We start from the raw sequence: 17,777 nt of genomic DNA on the forward strand, positions 1-17,777 counted from the left end.
GTATTGGAACGGAGCATCAAGTTCATCACGTGCACTTTCACCACCCTGTGAAGTTCATAACTTATTTCATCTGTAGTGTAATAAACTGCATGGGTTCCCAAGTCGTAGTGGGAGGACCACACAACATATCATCGCATGACTCCAAGTTAATTTCGATATGATGGTTATTATATCAATATTTGCCATTTCTCGCTTATACATTTTTACTGACACAAAAAGACCCCACCATGTAAAACGACCGAACAAAGTGTCTGTCGTCATTTATACAATTGTACCCGCATATCCTGTTTCCATCAGCCCCGTCATTACTTTTGAAATGGTTGGATCAACATCCACCTTCATGATATGGATGAAGCCTGATTTGGAATGTCTCAGTAGTTCTATCTGGCTCCGTAGTATACCCCTCTGATAATCAAGTGATATTTACATGTGATGCATTTGCTCCATTGTTTACATTTAAGTTGGTGGGCCACTCTGATGATTTATATCTTACAGAGCTAGGCTTTAAAGGAACAGTATGGTGACATCTTAGTGTGGCTTGAAATAAATAGGATTATTAATCAAAAACTCCTATAGCAACAATACACTGAGGCTTTGACATCAAGAAGAGAACTGGCTGATGGGTGGTGGTGCTACTCTATAGGTAAGGCTGTCCAGTCCAATATGAATGTTCAATACACACAATAGGTTGATCGGTAGCCAGTTAGCTAGCTGTCCAGTCCAATATGAATGTTCAATACACACAATAGGTTGATTGGTAGCCAGTTAGCTAACTGTCCAGTCCAACATTTTTATTTGTATTTATTAAACCAAACACTGCATTCCACAGTAAAAACATCATACCAAAGGTCAAGCATGGTGGTGGTGGTGTGATGGTTTGGGGATGCTTTGCTGCCTCAGGACCTGGACGACTTGCCTTAATAGAAGGAACCATGAATTCTGCTCTGTATCAGAGAATTCTACAGGAGAATGTCAGACCATCCGTCTGTGAACTGAAGCTGAAGAGCAGCTGGGTCATGCAGCAAGACAATGATCCAAAACACACAATCAAGTCTACATGAAAATAGCTAAAAAGCAACAAATTGGAAGTTTTGGAATGGCCTAGTCAAAGTCCAGACCTAATCCCAATTGAGATGTTGTGGCAGGACTTGAAACGAGCAGTTCATGCTTGAAAACCCACACGTCGCTGAGTTAAAGCAGTTCTGCATGGAAAAGTGGGCCAAAATTCCTCCACAGCGACGTGAGAGACAGTTCAACAACAGGAAGCATTTGGTTGGAGTCATTGCAGCTAAAGGTGGCACAACCAGTTATTGAGTGTATGGGGGAAATTACTTTTTCACACAGGGGAATTGGGTGTTGCATAGCTTTGTTTATTAAATAAATATGTAATTGTTGTGTTATTTGTTCACTTATGTTCCCTTTATCTAATATTAGGTTTTGGTTGAAGATCTGATAACATTCAGTATCACAAATATGAAAAAGTAGAGAAAATTAGAAAGGGGACAAATACTTTTTCATAGCACTGTAGGTCACGCCTTGCTTTTGGTCATGTGTTCTCTTATAGGTCAATAATTGTAATTAGAATATAGCAATTATGCTCTCTCCTCAATCACTAACAGTGCCTTCGGAAAGTATTCAGACCCCTTGACTTTTTCCACATTTTGTTACCTTACAGCCTTATTCTAAAATAGATTAAATAAAACAATTTCCTCAGCAATCTACACACAATACCCCATAATGCCAAAACGAAAACAGGCTTTTAGAAATTTTTGAAAATGTATTAAAAAGAAACAACAGAAATACCTTATTTACTTAAGTATTCAGACCCTTTTCTATGAGACTTGAAATTGAGGTCAGGTGCATCCTGTTTCCATTGATCATCCTTGAGATGTTTCTACAACTTGATTGGAGTCCACCTGTGGTAAATTCAATTGATTGGACAGGATTTGGAAAGGCACACACCTGTCTATATATATTTTTTGTGGTCTATATTCTGTTAATCATTTATTCCTTCGTAAACAGAAACATATGTTTCAAAGAGACTTGGGTGTCCAAGTTGTTAATAATTTTGTTTACATACAGTTCCCCTGTGTGCAAGGGCCCCCCTAGATTCACAACTTCTTGACCCTTAACATTCCCACCCAAGGGGAGAGATATAGTGATAGTGAGAGAGACAGAGAGAGACAGAGAGAGGGAGAGACAGAGGAAGAGAGACAGAGAGAGACAGAGAGAGGGAGAGACAGAGGAAGAGAGAGATGTAATTCATTGAAGGTAAATTACATTTTCTTTCAAACCTTTTATTATCTTCAAAACATTTAGTACAGACATTTAAACATACATATTACAATTATTAAAGTTTACTATGTAATATTAAATATTAATGTTTTATTACTAAAGATCTTTATATAGATCATACATGTTATTACTACACAATACTACACAATAAATTTTTTCTTTTTTTTGGAAAGTGTTTTTAATTCCTTTCTTAGAAAAAATGTATAATGAGCATGGCCCTTGTCTGCTTGTAACCCCCACGAGTTGTCTGTGGTTTCTCTCTCTGGAGGTTTCGTCTCTCTCGTAGTGTCCACAGGACAAGCCTAAGACTTACTTATACTCAGGCAGACCTACCCTGAAAGGACTTGTTCCTGTTCATTCTACAAGGGGTCACAAGCTCACTACACAGCAGTTCCACAAGTTCACTACAAAACCTACCAACTGTTCGAACAGTTCAAACTCAGGCCTTCAAACACATTTCTTTAAGTTCAACAAGGTCACTACACGCCACATCAATGACCAGCCCATTTTCTTTTTATTTCAAACATGTTTTACTTCAAAGGAACAGCTGCACTGTAAAGTTAGATAATCACACACTAAATATGGTGAGAACATCCAGAGAGGATGTCATTAACAGGTCAACGAGAGAACAACCAAAGGACACAGAAAAACACATCAATCACTTTGACAGCAACCATCTACTATATTCTCTCACACAAACAATACCCCACTGGGCAAAAACAGGTTGAATCAATGTTGTTTCCACGTCATTTCAACCCAAACAATCTGCAGTGGGGAAAAAAAGTATTTAGTCAGCCACCAATTGTGCAAGTTCTCCCACTTAAAAAGATGAGAGAGGCCTGTAATTTTCATCATAGGTACACGTCAACTATGACAGACAAATTGAGAAAAAAAATCCAGAAAATCACATTGTAGGATTTTTTATGAATTTATTTGCAAATTATGGTGGAAAATAAGTATTTGGTCAATAACAAAAGTTTCTCAATACTTTGTTATATACCCTTTGTTGGCAATGACACAGGTCAAACGTTTTCTGTAAGTCTTCACAAGGTTTTCACCCACTGTTGCTGGTATTTTGGCCCATTCCTCCATGCAGATCTTCTCTAGAGCAGTGATGTTTTGGGGCTGTCGCTGGGCAACACGGACTTTCAACTCCCTCCAAAGATTTTCTATGGGGTTGAGATCTGGAGACTGGCTAGGCCACTCCAGGACCTTGAAATGCTTCTTACGAAGCCACTCCTTCGTTGCCCGGGCGGTGTGTTTGGGATCATTGTCATGCTGAAAGACCCAGCCACGTTTCATCTTCAATGCCCTTGCTGATGGAAGGAGGTTTTCACTCAAAATCCCACGATACATGGCCCCATTCATTCTTTCCTTTTCACGGATCAGTTGTCCTGGTCCCTTTGCAGAAAAACAGCCCCAAAGCATGATGTTTCCACCCCCATGCTTCACAGTAGGTATGGTGTTCTTTGGATGCAACTCAGCATTCTTTGTCCTCCAAACACGACGAGTTGAGTTTTTACCAAAAAGTTCTATTTTGGTTTCATCTGACCATATGACATTCTCCCAATCCTCTTCTGGATCATCCAAATGCACTCTAGCAAACTTCAGACGGGCCTGGACATGTACTGGCTTAAGCAGGGGGACACGTCTGGCACTGAAGGATTTGAGTCCCTGGCGGCGTAGTGTGTTACTGATGGTAGGCCTTGTTACTTTGGTCCCAGCTCTCTGCAGGTCATTCACTAGGTCCCCCCTTTTGGTTCTGGGATTTTTGCTCACCGTTCTTGTGATCATTTTGACCCCACGGGGTGAGATCTTGCATGGAGCCCCAGATCGAGGGAGATTATCAGTGGTCTTGTATGTCTTCCATTTCCTAATAATTGCTCCCACAGTTGATTTCTTCAAACCAAGCTGCTTACCAATTGCAGATTCAGTCTTCCCAGCCTGGTGCAGGTCTACAATTTTGTTTCTGGTGTCCTTTGACAGCTCTTTGGTCTTGGCCATAGTGGAGTTTTGAGTGTGACTGTTTGAGGTTGTGGACAGGTGTCTTTTATACCGATAACAAGTTCAAACAGGTGCCATTAATACAGGTAACGAGTGGAGGACAGAGGAGCCTCTTAAAGAATAAGTTACAGGTCTTTGAGAGCCAGAAATCTTGCTTGTTTGTAGGTGACCAAATACTTATTTTCCACCATAATTTGCAAATAAATTCATTAAAAATCCTACAATGTGATTTTCTCCTCAATTTGTCTGTCATAGTTGACATGTACCTATGATGAAAATTACAGGCCTCTCTCATCTTTTTAAGTGGGAGAACTTGCACAATTGGTGGCTGACTAAATTCTTTTTTCCCCCACTGTATGTGAAGACCTTTGCAAAAAGTCATCAATGTAAGGGCATTTCGTCTTTTTTTCACCCAACTTTTAACCTAAATTCAATGTGTGTGTCTTTGTGTGTGTGTGTGTGTCTTTGTGTGTGTGTCTTTGTGTGTGTGTGTGTGTCTTTGTTTGTGTGTGTCTTTGTTTGTGTGTGTCTTTGTGTGTGTGTGTGTGTGTCTTTGTTTGTGTGTGTCTTTGTGTGTGTGTCTTTGTGTGTGTCTTTGTGTGTGTGTCTTTGTGTGTGTGTGTGTGTCTTTGTGTGTGTGTTTGTGTCTTTGTGTGTGTGTCTTTGTTTGTGTGTGTCTTTGTGTGTGTGTCTTTGTGTGTGTGTGTGTGTGTGTGTCTTTGTATGTGTGTCTTTGTGTGTGTGTGTGTGTGTGTCTTTTTGTGTGTGTGTGTGTGTGTGTCTTTGTGTGTGTGTCTTTGTGTGTGTGTGTCTTTGTGTGTGTGTGTCTTTGTGTGTGTGTCTTTTTTGTATTTGTGTCTTTGTATGTGTGTCTTTGTGTGTGTGTGTGTTTTTGTGTGTGTGTGTGTGTGTGTGTCTTTGTGTGTGTGTGTGTAAGCTTGGGTGTTGCTCAATCCACTCAGAAATGAACTTAAATAGTGTAGATCAGTGATAATACTGACAGCTAGGTACAGCCAAGCCTCCCTTTTTGATTGGCAATTTGAGTTTTTCTAATTTAATTTGAGGTCACATGTTGTACCAAATAAATATTGACATAGCTCTGTGAATTTGTTTTAAAGAACTTCTCAGTGATATGATTGGAGATCATCTGCAAAGGAAATAACAACCGGAGGAGTACATTCCTTTTAATTACCGCATTATTTCTAACCAATAAAGTCGCAACGATGATCATCTAATCAGATCATCCTTAATCTACTGACTACTACTCTTTCTACTGTATGGGGCTGCATGTCCTTAATCTATTGACTACTACTCTTTCTACTGTATGGGGCTGCATGTCCTTAATCTATTGACTACTACTCTTTCTACTGTATGGGGCTGCATGTCCTTAATCTATTGACTACTACTCTTTCTACTGTATGGGGTTGCATGTCCTTAATCTACTGACTACTACTCTTTCTACTGTATGGGGCTGCATGTCCTTAATCTACTGACTACTACTCTTTCTACTGTATGGGGCTGCATGTCCTTAATCTACTGACTACTACTCTTTCTACTGTATGGGGCTGCATGTCCTTAATCTACTGACTACTACTCTTTCTACTGTATGGGGCTGCATGTCCTTAATCTATTGACTACTACTCTTTCTACTGTATGGGGCTGCATGTCCTTAATCTACTGACTACTACTCTTTCTACTGTATGGGCTGCATGTCCTTAATCTACTGACTACTACTCTTTCTACTGTATAGGCTGCATGTCCTTAATCTATTGACTACTACTCTTTCTACTGTATGGGGCTGCATGTCCTTAATCTACTGACTACTACTCTTTCTACTGTATGGGGCTGCATGTCCTTAATCTACTGACTACTACTCTTTCTACTGTATGGGGCTGCATGTCCTTAATCTACTGACTACTACTCTTTCTACTGTATGGGGCTGCATGTCCTTAATCTATTGACTACTACTCTTTCTACTGTATGGGGCTGCCTGATTTATGGAAGATGACATTCAACAGTTCCAATATAATGTGTGAAGTATTTTGCAAAACTATTTTGACCTGGAATAAATGCTGCCCTTAGTAACAATAACCAACACAATTGCAGTCAAAATAGTATATTGTATGAAATATCGTAGCTTACCATGACTACATCAACCCAACTCCATGTGTTGCCATTATCATGTATTCTACCATTACAATATCCAACCCAACTCCATGTGTTGTCATTATCATGTATTCTACCATTACGATATCCAACCCAGCTCCATGTGTTGCCATTATCATGTATTCTACCATTACAATATCCAACCCAACTCCATTTGTTGCCACTATCATGTATCCTACCATGACTATATCCAACCCAGCTCCATGTGTTGCACTATCATGTATCCTACCATGACTATATCCAACCCAACTCCATGTGTTGCCACTATCATGTATCCTACCATGACTATATCCAACCCAACTCCATGTGTTGCCACTTTCATGTATCCTACCATGACTATATCCAACCCAACTCCATGTGTTGCCACTATCATGTATCCTACCATGACTATATCCAACCCTACTCCATGTGTTGCCACTATCATGTATCCTACCATGACTATATCCAACCCAACTCCATGTGTTGCCACTATCATGTATCCTACCATGACTATATCCAACCCAGCTCCATGTGTTGCCACTATCATGTATCCTACCTGGCTGAAGCTTTGATCCAGTGGAATAAGTATTGAGGGGCAGGGAGGTTAAAGGTCACTGCAGGGATACAGCTGTTACTCTACACTATCCCTAGATAATCCAGTAATGAGAGAAAATGGATAGAATATTTAGGGCCTCATCAAAACAGTAAAATGTTTTACCTAATTACATTGTTTGTTTGTTTGAACGTTTTTCTCCGTGTAGTTTTTCCAGGTATCTGATTTGTCCCTGTTCTTCTGGTTTTCGCTCTCAAAATCACACTGTTAATAGAAAAACAACAACATTCTAAGTCCACAACAATACTTAAACCACATCAGGAGACCACTTTTGACATTTTCATTTTTGGGTGTAGATACCCTTTAATTCAAGAGGCACCAGCAAGAGCCTTGCTTGGTTAGTGGTGTCTCTGTTGCACAAGTGATTGCAGAGTTTGCTGAACAAATCACAACTGGATTGATGCAAATAATCATGATATCATTCTGCCAGGTAAGCACAGACTACTTTGTAGTTAACATTTAATTGACAAGGTTTTTGGGAAAGCTTTTCCATCAACCAGAAGATGGTTAAATTAGCATAATCGCTAACAGCTACACAGCTTGGAATAAGACACCCTCGTCAATCTGTCACCCAATCCTGCCTAATGGGCAGGTCAGCCCTGGAGGAAAGTATTGGCTGTAAGAAGTAACTGCCCTGGAGGAAAGTATTGGCTGTAAGAAGTAACTGCCCTGGAGGAAAGTATTGGCTGTAAGAAATAACAGAAAACATAACATCTGGTTGATTTGAATTTACTTCTCATGACGTTGCTTGATTTTTTCCCCAATCTGCGTTACCCACTCCAGTCAGCAGATGGCGATGTGAGACTTTCAGGTGATGCTTCTTTCGTGACGTATATTCTAGTGGCCGGGACGGGAGGCCTCTTCAACAGCGACAAAATACTACTGGTTCAAACAGGCGGTAGTTTGCTAGCGAACATAAAACCGAAACATTGAAGCTCTTAAGGCCAATCTTGCGTATTTAATCTTAGTGTTTATAACATAATTATGTTTACGTGTCTACTAGTTCATTTAAACATAATTTGCTTGTTAAATGAGCAAATGTGTTAAATTGATACTGCACTAGGTTAATCGCCCGGAGCTTGAGCTCACTAAACTAGACGGAGAAAGAAGCTCTGGTGAAAGGAGAGGAAGAAGCTTTCAGAATGAAAAAGGAGGAAGAGGAGGCTATCACATTGAAAGAAGAAGAGGATGATATTACAGTGAAAGAGGAAGATGGGAAAGAGGTTGTCAGAGTGGAAGAGGAGAAGGTAAAAACTTTCAGAATCAAAAAGGAGGAAGGTGCCATGACATTGAAAGAAGAAGAGAATGTAGTAAAAGAAGAGGAAGAACCTTTTGGAGTAAAAGAGGAAGAGGAGGCTATCTCAATAAAAGAGGAGGAAGACGTTTTGGGAGTGAAAAAGGAGGAGGAGGAGACTGAAGGTCCGATTAACACCAGTGAGTACTGTCTTTAAAACAGGGGCACAAACTATGCAGTTCTTGAACTAATGTGTGTTTTTAAAGGGACATTCTACTGATGTTATATACTTGAATATGTTGTTCAGTACTGTAGGAATTGTTTAAGGGGCAATCTGCAATTGGTACATATATTTTAAATTAGATTTATTGAATTCTCCATGTGGTCTACATTAAAGTGCACTTCATCTAATATAACAGGCTTTTAAAATTCAATATTGGTGCTTAATTTCTATTTAAAATATCAAAGGGCATCCATTTTGTGGAAAGACCCTTTTACATTTGCATCAAACATGATTTTATAAAAGCACAATGAAAGTGGCAATTTAAGGCCCTGTTTAGACACATTCATGCCTCTTGTAAGACCCTGTGATTATAACAGATCATAAGTTTACCATCTGTTTGATGTTCTCGTTCACACAGGAGAGAGTCATGACTATCATGGATCCTCTGGGGAGCCTCAACAACATCCTGATGCTGACGAGGCAGAGAAGAGTCTCTCCAGATCAGAACACCAGATGGTACAGCTTGGTCTGGTCTAGCATACAGCTTGCTCTATCGGGGTCTGGGTTTCTGTAAAGCACTTTATGACAACAGTGACATCAGCATCCATAATTACATGTGTCTGTGTCCCCTCTATATGGTTACCAGGACAACGCTAGCCCTTCCGCCCTCCCAGAGTCCCTATGTCGTACCTCTCCCAGTAGCACCTTATTGCTGGGTCTGAAGAGGTTGTCTGTGCGGCTGGTGGACTGCAGGAAAACAACGGGGCTGAGTGGAACTGTGAGAGGAGGAGAAGAGAAGAAAGGAGCAGATCTGACTCATCAAAGTAAGTGCTGTAGTTTAGTTTGAACAAATAAAATAGTATATTTCCACCACAGTAGACAGTTCTGTGAATTGACATGAAGACAGACTGGTATATTTCCACCACAGTAGACAGTTCTGTTAGTTGACATGAAGATAGACTGGTGGATATGGATGTTATGAATATCATAACACTGAAAAAGGATTCTGCCAATGAAAGAGAGAAACCAATAGACTATATAAAACCTTGATGAAAGTTAGATTTAGAGAGAAAGTTTCAAGATGATCCAATGTAAGGTGCATGTTTTACAAAAACTTTTCCTAAAAACATTATGGATGTTACATTGCCTGTCCCAGTCACCCCCCTATCTTTACAATACTCTAGAACAAATCAAATGTTATTTTTCACATGCGTCGAATACAACAGGTGTAGTCCTTACAGTGAAATACTTACTTACTTAAGCCCTTAACCAACAAGGCAGTTTTAAGAAAGAAAAAAGAAATATAGCAAATAATTAAGGAGCAACAATAAAAAACAGTAGCGAGGCAATATACAGGGGGTTCCTGTACAGAGTCAATGTGCGGGGGCACCGGTTAGTCGAGGTAATTGAGGTAATATGTACATGTAGGTAGAGGTAAAGTGACTATGCATGGAAAATAAACAGAGAGTAGCAGCAGCGTAAAAATGGGGGTGGGGTGGGAACAATGCAAATAGTCCAGGTAGCAATTTGATTAACTGTTCAAGAGTCTTATGGCTTGGGGGTAGAATCTGTTAAGACACCTTTTTTACCTAGACTTGGCGCTCTGGTACCGCTTGCCATGCGGTAGCAGAGAGAACAGTCTATGACTAGGGTGGCTGGAGTCCTTTGCAATGTTTTGGGCCTTCCTGTGACACTGCCTGGAATAGCGGTCCTGGATGGCAGGAAGCTTGGCCTCAGTGATGTACTGGATCAAACGCACTACCCTCTGTCGTGCCTTGCAGTCAGAGGCCGAGCAGTTGCCGTACCAGGCGGTGATGCAACCAGGCAGGATGCTCTCAATGGTGCAGCTGGATAACTTTTTGAGGATCTGAGGACCCGTGCCAAATATTTTCAGTCTCTTGAGGGGGAGTAGGCGTTGTCGTGCCCTCTTCACGACTGTCTTGGTGTGTTTGTACCATTATAGTTTTTTGGTGATGTGGACACCAAGGAACTTGAAGCTCTCAACCTGCTCCACAACAGCCTCGTCGATGAGAATGGGGGTGTGCTCAGTCCTCCTTTTTCTGTAGTCCTCAATCATCTCCTTTGTCTTGGTCACGTTGAGGGAGAGGTTGTTATCCTGGCACCACACTGGCAGGTCTTTGACCTCCTCCCTATATGCTGTCTCATTGTTGTCAGTGATCAGGCCTACCACTGTTGTGTTGTCGGCAAACTTAATGATGGTGTTGAAGTCGTGCTTGGCCATATAATCATGGGTGAACAGGGAGTACAGGAGGGGACTGAGCACGCACCCCTGAGGGGCCCTTGTGTTGAGAATCAGCATGGCAGATGTGTTGTTACCTACCCTTACCACCTGGGGGCGGCCCATCAGAAAGTCCTGGATCCAGTTGCAGAGGGAGGTGTTTAGTCCCAGGTTCCTTAGCTTAGTGATGAGCTTTGAGGGCACTATGGTGTTGAAAGGTAAGCTGTAGTGATGATGAATGAATAGCATTCTCACGTAGGTGTTCCTTTTGTCCAGGTGGGAAAGGACAGTGTGGAGTGCAATAGAGATTGCACCATCTGTGGATGTCAGTGAAAACACTTGCCAGTTGGTCAGCGCATGCTCGGTGTATACGTCCTGGTAATCCATCTGGCCCTGCGGTCTTGTGAATGTTGACCTGTTTAAATGTCTTACTCACATCGGCTGCGGAGAGCGTGATCACACAATCGTCCGGAACAGCTGATGCTCTCATGCATGTTTTGCTTGCCTCGAAGTGAGCTTATAAGTCATTTAGCTCGTCTGATAGGCTTGTGTCACTGGGCAGCTCGCGGCTGTGCTTCCTTTTGTAGTCCGTAATAGTTTGCAAGCCCTGCCACATCCGACGAGCATCGAAGCCGGGGTTCGAGTCCTGCTCCTTGAAAGCGGAAGCTCTACCCTTTAGCTCAGCTCAGAACTTTACAGCCTGATTCTAAAATTGACAAAAATAATTTTTTCCCCTCATCAATCTACACACAATACCCCTTAAGTGACAAAAAAAAACCGTTTTTTTTTTGCAAATGTATTACAAATGTAAAACAGATACCTTATTTACAAAAGTATTCATACCCTTTGCAGTGTTTCCATTGGTCATCCTTGAGATGTTTCTACAACTTACCTGTCGTAAATTCAATTGATTGGACATGATTTTGAAAGGCACACACCTGTCTATATAAGGTCCCACAGTTGACAGTGCATGTCAGAGCAAGAACCAAGCCATGAGGTCGAAGGAATGATCCTTACAGCTCCGAGATAGGATTGTGTCACGGCACAGATCTGGGGAAGTGTACTAAAATATTTATGCAGTAGTGAAGGTCACAGTGGCCAACATCCTTCTTAAAAGGAAGACGTTTGGAACCACCAAGACTCTTCCTAGTGCTGGCCGCCCAGCCATACTGAGCAATCGGGGGAGAATTGCCTTGGTCAGGGAGGTGACCAAGAACCCAATGGTCACTCTGACAGAGCTCCAGACTTCCTCTGTGGAGATATGAGAACCTTCCAGAAGGACAACCATCTCTGTAGCACTCCATCAATCAGGCCTTTATGGTAGAGTGGCCAGACGGAATCCACTCCTCAGAAAAAAGCACATGACAGCCCGTCAACCTGTCATCATCCCTACGGTGAAGCATGGTGGTGGCAGCATCAAGCTGTGGGGATGTATTTCAGTGGCAGGGACTTGGAGACTAGTCAGGATCGAGGGAAAGATGAACAGAGAAAAGTACAGAGAGATCCTTGATGAAAACCTGCTCCAGAGTGCTCGGCACCTCAGTGGGACAAAGGTTCACCTTCCAACAGGACAATGACCAAAAGCACAAAGCCAAGATAATGCAGGAGTGGCTTCGGGACAAGTCTCTGTATGTCCTTGAGTGGCCCAGCCAGAGCCTGGACTTGAACCAGATCGATCATCCCTGGAGAGACCTGAAAATAGCTGTAAAGCAACGCTCCCCATCCAACCTGACAGAGCTTGAGAGGATCTGCAGAAAAGATGCGTCATACCCAAGAAGACTCTAGGGTGTAATCGCTGCTAAAGGTGCTTCAAAAAATGTACTGAGTAAAGGGTCTCAATATTTACATAAATGTGACATTTCAGGTTTTCTTTTTGAATAAATGTGCCAAAATTCATATAAACCTGTTTTTGCTTTGACGTTATGGGGTATTGTGTATAGATTGATGAAGGGGAAATTAATCAATTAGAAAAATAAATCAATTTTAGAATAAGGCTGTAACGTAACAAAATGTGTAAAAAGTCAAGGGGTCTGAATACTTTCCGAATGCACACACCTACTATTCAAGTTTTTTTCTTTATTTTTCTTTACTGTTTTCTACATTGTAGAATAATAGTGAAGACATCAAAACTATGAAATAACACATGTAATCATGTAGTATCCTACAAAGTGTTAAACAAGTCAAAATATATTTTATGAGTTTCTTCAAAGTAGTCACCCTTTGCCTTGATGACAGCTTTGCACACTCTTGGCATTCTCTCAAACAGCTTCATGCGGTAGTCACCTGGCATGCTTTTCCAACAGTCTTGAAGGAGTTCCCACATATGCTGAGCACTTGTTGACTGCTTTTCCGTCACTCTGCGGTCCAACTCATCCCAAACCATCTCAATTGGGTTGAGGTTGGGGGATTGTGGAGACCAGGTCATCTGATGCAGCACTCCATCCCTCTCCTTCTTGGTAAAATAGCCCTTACACAGCCTGGAGGTGTGTTGGGTCATTGTTCTGTTGAAAAACAAATGATAGTCCCATTTAAGCCCAAACCAGATGGGATGGCGTATTGCTGCAGAATTCTATGGTAGCAATGCTGGTTAAGTGTGCCTTGAATTCTAAATAAATCACAGACAGTGTCACCAGCAAAGCACCCCCACACCATAACACCTCCTCCTCCATGCTTTACAGTGGGAAATACACATGCGATCATCCGTTCACCCACATCGCGTCTCACAAAGACACGGCGGTTGGAACCAAAAATCTCCAATTTGGACTCCAGACCAAAGGACACATTTCCACCGGTCTAATGTCCATTGCTCGTGTTTCTTGGCCCAAGCAAGTCTCTTCTTATTGGTGTCCTTTAGTAGTGGTTTCTTTGCAGCAATTCGACCATGACGGTCTGATTCAAACAGTCTCCTCTGAACAGTTGATGTTGAGATGTGTCTGTTACTTGAACTCTGTGAAGCATTTATTTGGGCGGCAATTTCTGAGGCTGGTAACTCTAATGAACTTATCCTCTGCAGCAGAGGTAACTCTGGGTCTTCCATTCCTGTGGCCGTCCTCATGAGAGCCAGTTTCATCATAGCGCTTGATGGTTTTTGTGACTGCACTTGAAGAAACGTTCAAAGTTCCTGAAATGTTCCGTGTTGACTGACCTTCATGTCTTAAAGTAATGATGGACTGTTGTTTCTCTTTGCTTATTTGAGCTGTTCTTGCCGTAATATGGACTTGGTCTTTTACAAAATAGGGCTGTCTTCTGTATACCCCCCTTACCTTGTCACAACACAACTGATTGGCTCAAACGTATTAAGAAGGAAATCAATTGCACAAATTAACTTTTAAGAAGGCACGCCTGTTAATTGAAATGCATTTGAACCTGGTCATGAACCTGGTTGAGAGAATGCCAAGTGTGTGCAAAGCTGTCATCAAGGCAAAGGGTGGCTCTTTGAAGAATCTCAAATATAAAATATATTTTGATATGTTTAACACTTTCCTGGTTACTACATGATTGTGATGTGTTATTTCATAGTTTTGATATATTCACTATCATTCTACAATGTAGAAAATAGTAAAAATAAAGAAAAACCCTTGAATGAGTCGGTTCTAAAACTTTTGACTGGTAGTGTATATTTATTAAACAAAAATATAAACGTAACATGCAACCATTTCAACGATTTACAGTTCATATAAGCCAGGGCTGCCAAACCCTCTTCCTGGCGATCTGCTGTCCTGTAGGTTTTCAGTCCAACTCTAATTTAGCATATCTGATTCAGCTTGTTAAGGTCTTGTTGAGCAGCTAATAAGTAGAATCAGGTGTGTTAAATTAGAGCTGGCCTGATAACCCACAGGACGGTACATCTCCAGGAAGAGGGGGGTTGGGCAGCCTTGATATAAGCAAATCAGTCAATGTAAATAAATTCATTAGGCACTAATCTATGGACTTAGCATGACTGGGCAGGAGCGCAGCCATTGGTGGGCCTGGGAGGGCATAAGCCCACCCACTTGGGAGGCAGGCCCAGCCAATCAGAATACATTTTCCCCCACAAAAGGGCTGTATTACAGAGAGAAATACTCCTCAGTTTCATCAGCTGTCGGGATGGCTGGTCTCAGATGATATGGAGGTCCTGGGCTGGCGTTGTTATACGTGGTCTGCGGTTGTGAGGCCGGTTGGATGTACTGCCAAATTCTCTAAAAAGACGTTGGAGTTTGCTTATGGTTGAGAAGTTAACATTCAATTCTCTGGTAACATCTCCAGTGGTTATTCCTGCATAGGACCAACACTTTACATGTTGCGTTTATATTTTTAGGAACAAAATATTTCACATTCTTTTTGACTTTACCCAAAATATCATGAAATTAGTGATTGTCAAAATGTTAAAAATTTGTGAATTTCTAAATCAGAAAAATTGCCATTTAAACAGCAGTGTCGGACTCTTTCGACAATGGGGAGATGTTACTGATGTACTTTGTCTGTCTCCAATTATAAAAATTTAAAAAGTTTAGGACTTCCACACAAAATTACTTCTTTACTTATTTTAGGTTGAAGGAAATGTGTAGGTCTCATTCTGTATCATACAGCTATTAAGGTTATACATTTACAACCACCTGCACAATAGGAATCCAGAGATGTCTGTGTCTTGAGTGTCCTAGAACTGTCTCGTTTTTTGTGTTCTGACTTATAAAACAGAATGAATAAAAATGTATCAGTAATTACCATGAAGCTCTAAAACATCATTTGTTTGAAATCACACTATGATTGTTTTAATTGATACAATGTTTGAAAACTGTCCTCAGGTTATTGAGGGATCTGATTTGGATTAAATTTCATAGCAAGGTGGTTTTATTAAGTGGAGGTTTCATTCAGGTCTCTCTTTAAATAAACACTGTCTTTGACAGGAGAAAAACCAAAGTCGGAGGAACCAGAGACGTCCAAACCAGCAAGACGACACCTCTGCTCCCAGTGTGGAAGTAGGTTTGCCAAGTTAGGAAGCCTGAAAAGACATGAGAGGACACACACAGGAGAGAATGCACACCATTGTGCCCAGTGTGGAAAGAGTTTTAAAGCGTTAGGAAAGCTGGAAGCTCATGAGCGAACACACAAAGGAGAGAAGCCATACCATTGCTCCCAGTGTGGAAAGACTTTTAACCGGTTAGACAACCTGAAATCTCATCAGCAAATACACACAGTGGCGAAGCCTTACCACTGCTCCCATTGTGGAAAGAGTCTTAACCGGTTAGACACCCTGAAAAGACATGAGAGGGCACACACAGGAGCGAAGCCACACCATTGCGCCCAGTGTGGAAAGAGTTTTAACCACATAGGAAACATGAAAGCTCATGAGCGAATCCACACAGGGGAGAAACCTTTCCATTGCTCCAACTGTGGAAAGAGTTTTAACCGATTAGACACCCTGGAAAGTCATGCAAGAATCCACACAGGGGAGAGGCCTTACCACTGCTCCCAGTGTGGAAAGAGTTTTAGCCATTTAGGACACCTGAAAGCTCATGAGCGAATCCACACAGGGGAGAAGCCGTACCACTGCTCCCAGTGTGGAAAGAGTTTTATCCATTTAGGAAATCTGAAAGCTCATCTGAGAATCCACACAGGAGAGAATAATTACTTCTCCTAGTGTGTAAATTGATATTTCACATCACATTGACTTTAAGTTCATCAGAGGACATACACAGTGCTCCCATTGTCTTATATTGTTGACTGAGATTGTGTTTACTTGTTTATACCAAATGAAATGTGTTTATACAAAGTATACTTAAACATATATACATTCATTGAACAGAGTTTGTCAGTTTGAATATAGACTAGATCAGATTCCATGTGTTTAAATTGTCCTTTTTTAAAACTTAATAATCAAATTATATTTGGATGTGATGCATTTGCTCCATTGTTTACATTTGCATTGTTGGCCCACTGATTATTTAATTAAATAAATGTTATCTGACTCTGTAATGGAACATTTTAATTGCATGGTGTCCACATAACTGAGTATGTGACTAACCTTGAGAAAACTGTCCTATTATGATCTCCTGTTCTTGGGAGTATCATCCTGTGTAGCAAACCAGCTTGCACCTGCATCCTTGTACAAATAAAGTCCTGTCCAGGAACAGGAAACTTTAAAGATATGTGCTCATCACCCAATGCTTTGGAATTCATACTGTCTACACTGCACTGTGTAACTCTGTTATTCTCTCTGAGCTCAGAAATAAAGAATCTTGGTTCGACTTAGACTCCAGCAGATCCTTATTTTATAATATCCACCACAACTCGCCCACAGATTGCTGTTTCATCATTGTCTCAATGAAGAGTTCCTCGTTCGACTTTCCTGTGGGCATTTACAAGCCTGCCACTGGTAGATTTTCATGTGAATATTCTAAAATCTGCATAAAACAATATACAAATTTGCCTGGTAGCAAAAAAAAAGGCAGCAAAGCGTCCCCAAACCATCACACCACCACCACCATGCTTGACCTTTGGTATGATGTTCTTACTGTGGAATGCAGTGTTTGGTTTTCGCCAGGCATAATGGGACCCATCTCGTCCAAAAAGTTGACTCAAGTTTGCCAAAAAGCACCTGGATGATCATCAAGACTCTTCGAAGAACGTTCTATGGACAGATGATTCAAAAGTATAACTTTTTGGACGACATGGTTCCAGTAATGCCTGGCGAAAAGCTTTGCTGCCTCAGGACCTGGACGACTTGCCTTAATAGAAGGAACCATGAATTCTGCTCTGTATCAGAGAATTCTACAGGAGAATGTCAGACCATCCGTCTGTGAACTGAAGCTGAAGAGCAGCTGGGTCATGCAGCAAGACAATGATCCAAAACACACAATCAAGTCTACATGAAAATTGCTAAAAAGCAACAAATTGGAAGTTTTGGAATTTTCACACAGGGGAATTGGGTGTTGCATAACTTTGTTTATGAAATAAATATGTAATTGTTGTGTTATTTGTTCACTTATGTTCCCTTTATCTAATATTAGGTTTTGGTTGAAGATCTGATAACATTCAGTATCAC

General features: G+C 41.1%; 1 protein-coding gene across 1 annotated transcript in view; it reads left to right on the forward strand.

The window, feature by feature from the left end:
* Positions 1–17,777, forward strand: part of LOC311120477 (uncharacterized protein) — a 79,038-nt gene that overhangs the window by 40,778 nt on the left and 20,483 nt on the right. The window contains exons 2-3 of the mRNA XM_084195061.1: positions 8,900–9,030; positions 9,161–9,338. Coding sequence (XP_084051187.1) covers positions 8,900–9,030; positions 9,161–9,338 — 309 coding nt within the window. The remainder of the gene's footprint in view (positions 1–8,899; positions 9,031–9,160; positions 9,339–17,777) is intronic.

The sequence above is a fragment of the Coregonus lavaretus genome (assembly GCF_964263955.1).
Source record: "Coregonus lavaretus genome assembly, contig: HAP1_SCAFFOLD_47, whole genome shotgun sequence".
Taxonomy (NCBI): domain Eukaryota; kingdom Metazoa; phylum Chordata; class Actinopteri; order Salmoniformes; family Salmonidae; genus Coregonus; species Coregonus lavaretus.